The 4,591-nt window shown below is 41.2% G+C and overlaps 1 protein-coding gene across 5 annotated transcripts in view; it reads right to left on the bottom strand.

Moving 5' to 3' along the window:
- Positions 1 to 1,228: 1,228 nt before the first annotated feature.
- magi3a (membrane associated guanylate kinase, WW and PDZ domain containing 3a) overlaps positions 1,229 to 4,591 on the bottom strand; it is a 133,138-nt gene continuing 129,775 nt past the window's right edge. For 2 of the 5 annotated variants that reach the window (XM_055013064.1, XM_055013063.1), the window contains exon 21: positions 1,229 to 4,265. In XM_055013064.1, coding sequence (XP_054869039.1) covers positions 3,271 to 4,265 — 995 coding nt within the window. In that variant the 3' untranslated portion in view covers positions 1,229 to 3,270. The remainder of the gene's footprint in view (positions 4,266 to 4,591) is intronic. The other 3 variants (XR_008602576.1, XM_055013066.1, XM_055013065.1) reach the window with 2 other exon arrangements.

Genomic DNA, 4,591 nt, shown 5'->3' with positions numbered 1-4,591 from the left:
TAGTCCTCTTGCCGTTCATTTGTAGTTTTGATTCGAAGTTTGGAGCGAGTTGCGCAGGCGTGATGTACAGCATTGTGGACAATGTAGTCTGGAGATGTCGCAAGGCCACATGGGAGTTGGAGTTTAGCCTGAGCTGACTGCGTGCGGCTCTGCACGCACTCACCTCTGCTCAGCTGACGTCATGGTTTTATCTGTTACTCGTGTGAGGACTGGATTTGGAAGAAGAGCTTTCAGCTTTGCTGCCCCCTCGGCATGGAATACTTACAGACTGAACTGAAACGGAATTTTTCTTCATTTTAACTTCCTCGTCATACTTAGACCTTCTAAACAATACCTGGAAAATTTCACACAGTTAAGACTGTGTGTCTTAAGACTGCGTGTCTTAACTGAACAGATACAAAGGACATTGAAGGATGACTGTCAAATCTTTTACTAATAAATTCCACTAAATGAATTTGGGAATATTTTTAATTGTCATGTGACCAGTGGACTCATATCTAGAATATAAATTTGGCCATTCTAACCTTCAGTTTAAGAAATTAGTGAATAATAATTACAAAGTTTCATTTGCCAAATCTGCTCAACTTGAGAGGACTTTTGATGTTTATAATTGGTGAGAAAATGTAACTTTATGTAGTTTTTGATCCCAGGCTTTAAATTTTGGGCGTTGAAATACACGACTCCAGTTCATTATTTAAAAAATGGTGATTATCAACTTTTTAAAAAGCTGGCACATTAACAGAAACACGAACAAGTCAACATCACAAACTACATACACATTTTTAAGAAAATCTAATTGGATCAACGTAATTTTAAAATGTCAATTTAAAAACTTGTATTAAAAAATTGTTGTAAACAAGTAAATGATAAAGTGAGTGGTAAACAACATGGCCATCGGTTATGGAGGCAAAGCTAATTCTCCAGCTCAACGTAGTTTGTTGGTTGAACTTAATTTCATTTAATGCAAATGCGAGCCCAAATATTGTATTAAGAATGTAAGGCTACACCCACTAGTGACAGAGAGGAACATGAACCTTGTAGATATGGGCATAGGTTTACATCAGTAGGCGTAATATTAAATTAGACAAATGCTTATTCTCCTTTGTTAAAAAAAGGAATGGACAGAATTTAATAAAATATCACATGCTGCATTTTTTTTGTCAACTGGTACCAGAATTCACCAGAATGTAGGAAATACATAAAAAAATTTAAAATAAAATAGAATCGGTCATGTTAAATCAGTAAACCTTTATTTATCAGTGCATGAACAGAATGCCATGACCAAATTATTTCATTTCACCCATTTTATATCATTTCCTCTCAGTTCCCTTAAAAAAATAATGAAACGATTTACAGAGGATTTTTTTTCTGCATGAAGGCAAATATTTATACAGGTGCTGTACAATTTATAGACATTTACAACTACTATGATGTCAAAACTAAAAGATTTTTCTCTTTTAACATGTCAGAGCAACGCAAGGCCACAGTATCATACATGGTAATGGCATGGACAGTAAATAACACAGTAGCCCAACATATCAACAATAAAGTGGACAATAAATTATTAAGCGGTCCTGCAGACCAACAGATGCATGCGTTACTTGTTTACATCCTTGAACAGGCAGGCTGAAGAGCAGTGAATACACCACTAGATGTCGCTGTACTCCACAGTGGAAACATTGAAACGCTACATTTTGTCTCCAGAGCAGGGTACAAGTGATCCCAATTAATATATTTGATTAAACCTGATAGCATCATTTCAAATCAGACTCCCAAAGAAGCAGGGTGGCGCGACTTTTCCTCCTTGTGTGGAAGATTTGCTGATTTCTTTGAGCTTCTGGCTTTATTGATGACGCAAAAGTGACACGGCATAACGAATAACAATTACGCAAAAATACCCATAGCACACTACTTACATTAGGGATCATGTCCTAAATCAAAACTACGATTAAAAATAGATTCGGGGATCCGAAGATGAAGAAATATCTTGTTTTTGTGCCTACATTTCTGGTGATAAAAATACAAATATCTCTTAAAGTTTTAAGTAAGCTGAAGGCAGAGTTCTCACTTCTTACAATCAGGCTCTGTTATCTCAACTCATCTAAAGTATGTGCCAATATATGTGTAATCACTTTGTTAAATAATATACGCTTCAGATTGAATATAGTTGATGCTACAGCAATATCTAAAATACATAGGCCGACCATTCAGCTTGTATACATACACACAAAGCCAGAGGACCTAAAATACAGAACTGCTAACAGTCAACAACATTATGAATCAGGCTCATGTGACTGTTTACAGACCATGAAAATCAATGTATAGACTGCAGTTTTTATAGTGTCATTTTGGATGGTGATGCTTATCTACACATTTTCACATCAAAAGTGAAATGACTCAGCATGGATATGTCTACTAACTGTTTTGTGTACATATAATTTCAATAAATTACATTATGCTTTATTATTAACACACATGTAACAAACATTAGAACTATAACCACAAGTATCTGGTCTGTTGATTGATGCATATAAAGCTCCAGGGTAGTCTGTCCACCTTGTGATAAGCTAATAGGATTCATGTCTTCACGTGTATGAATGCAGTCACACACACACATACACAATTCACAACTCCGGTCTGGTTCTCGCAGAACTTAAAAGACACAGTTTTCGGACATATTTTAAGAGAAACTCACAAGTCTCACTTTTTTTTTTCTTTTTTCCCCTTCATCCATTCGTGACAGCAACAGTGAACCAATCTTGCCTGGAAGATAAGATGTGTGTGATTGCATGAATGTTCCTTCAAACCTTCAAATGTGAAAGAAAAAGCAGGATCCTTCATTGAGGTGGGTAGACAGGGAGAGCAGTTCATCCAATTACCCACAAACAGTCTCACAGTGAGTGCAATTAGGAGCAGCTTCTTTGTAACCGGAGACTCTGATTGGCACAAAATAGACTTCAGTGTCACTTCTAGACAAACAACAACAAAAAAAAAATCACACTCAGAGCCCATCTGTTACACACACATCATTGTACAGTACGAATACTCATGTAGGTACGAGCACAATGTCAGATCAGACATCAACAGCTTGATGTAAACTGACCGAGGCAAACCGGGTGAAAAAAAAAATAAAAGCAATGAGAAGCTATGTTGCTGGTTACACAGTGATCTGCTATGTCATAAATGTCTAAAAAAACATCCTTCCATTCTGAATGTCCATATTTCACAGGCTCAGCCTTCTCTTCATATATGCAGAATCCCAGCAGGATATTAAACATCTGCGTACGTTGTGTCCACTTGGGACTGGATCTTCGCAGAACTGGGAACTTTCCATGGGCCGGGGGTGATAGGAGCCTTCTTACTGGTAGTGGTCCCATTGCAGCTGGGGTCCTGGATGCTGCTACTTGAACCTCTAGGGTCCTTTCTATTCCCATCCTCGGCTGGCCCTGGGTACTTACTCTCTCGATGTTCCTTATCCCCCTTCCCTCTTCCACTCCTTCGGCCTAGCGTGCCACTATCAGCATCTGACCCTGACCTCTCCCTGTGCACTTGGGAGTAGGATTTTTGCACCGCTGCCTCTTGCTCAGCCCTTTTGCCTTTTCTGTGGCGTTCACCGGTCCCCCAGCTTTTGTCTCCACTCTCCTGCCAGTAAGGTGCATCCTCCTCTTTGTACCTCCAGTCTTTCTCTTCTCCGGAGGCAACGTGGGGCTGCTGGCCAGCAGGGCGCCTGGGGCTCTGAGGCTCCTCCAGGTTCCTCAAAGGCCCAGCAGGGTCGTTTTCCCTCTTGGACCCCTTCCTTGGACTGGAGGAGTGGTGGTCCCTCTGCCCTTGGGCTTTTCTTTCCTTGCTCATGTCCTCCAAGGATCCACTGTGGCCTCGCTCTGGTTTTCGTGGACTCTGGGAGCGCTCCACATGATCCGTCCAGCCTTCAGCGGCCCTTCTGGGACTACCGGACTTAGAGTCGCTCCTGCTTGTTTTCCTGGCCTGGGCGCTGGGGCTGGTGGTGCGCTTATGGTTGTGGTAAGAGAGCTGCTGTCCTCTAGATCTGTTCGCCTGCCTACCATGCTCCTGCCCAACAGCAGGGGACCCGGATACCCTGCCGTCCCCCCCAGAAAACTCATCAGGGGCGGATATTTTGGGTGAAGACGGGGACAGTTCCGAGGTAGAGAGGGAGACAGAGGATGGAGAAGCTGGAGATGACTGTCCGTCGGATACAGAGAGTCTGGGAAAGCTTGAGGTTGGAATGGTTACTTTGTCCTTTGAACCTGAGAAACAAGCACCAGAGAGTGAGAAAACATTCCAGTGGAGCAAAAAACCCCATCTATTTAAAGAAACTGCAGAAGTTAAAATATCCCTTTTAGGAGATATTTTGCGCAAAATTAAAGATATTTACATATGTCATGCAACAGCAGCACGATACCCTCATATTGGGAGAAAAGATGCTTTCAAGCTAGCTCGCTTTCTGTAATAACCTGATGTAATATAACCCTGTGAATATTTGCCTTGCTTGAGATATGTATCAGCTGATGACACAGGCATCAATGAAAAGGTGCGAGAGTTCACCCAGCACTGACGTTTCAATTTTCCCCTG

The sequence above is a fragment of the Amphiprion ocellaris genome, chromosome 8 (assembly GCF_022539595.1).
Source record: "Amphiprion ocellaris isolate individual 3 ecotype Okinawa chromosome 8, ASM2253959v1, whole genome shotgun sequence".
NCBI classification, from domain to species: Eukaryota; Metazoa; Chordata; class Actinopteri; family Pomacentridae; genus Amphiprion; species Amphiprion ocellaris.
Note: the sequence above shows the minus strand (reverse complement) of the source record. Positions and strands in the feature narration are given on the sequence as shown.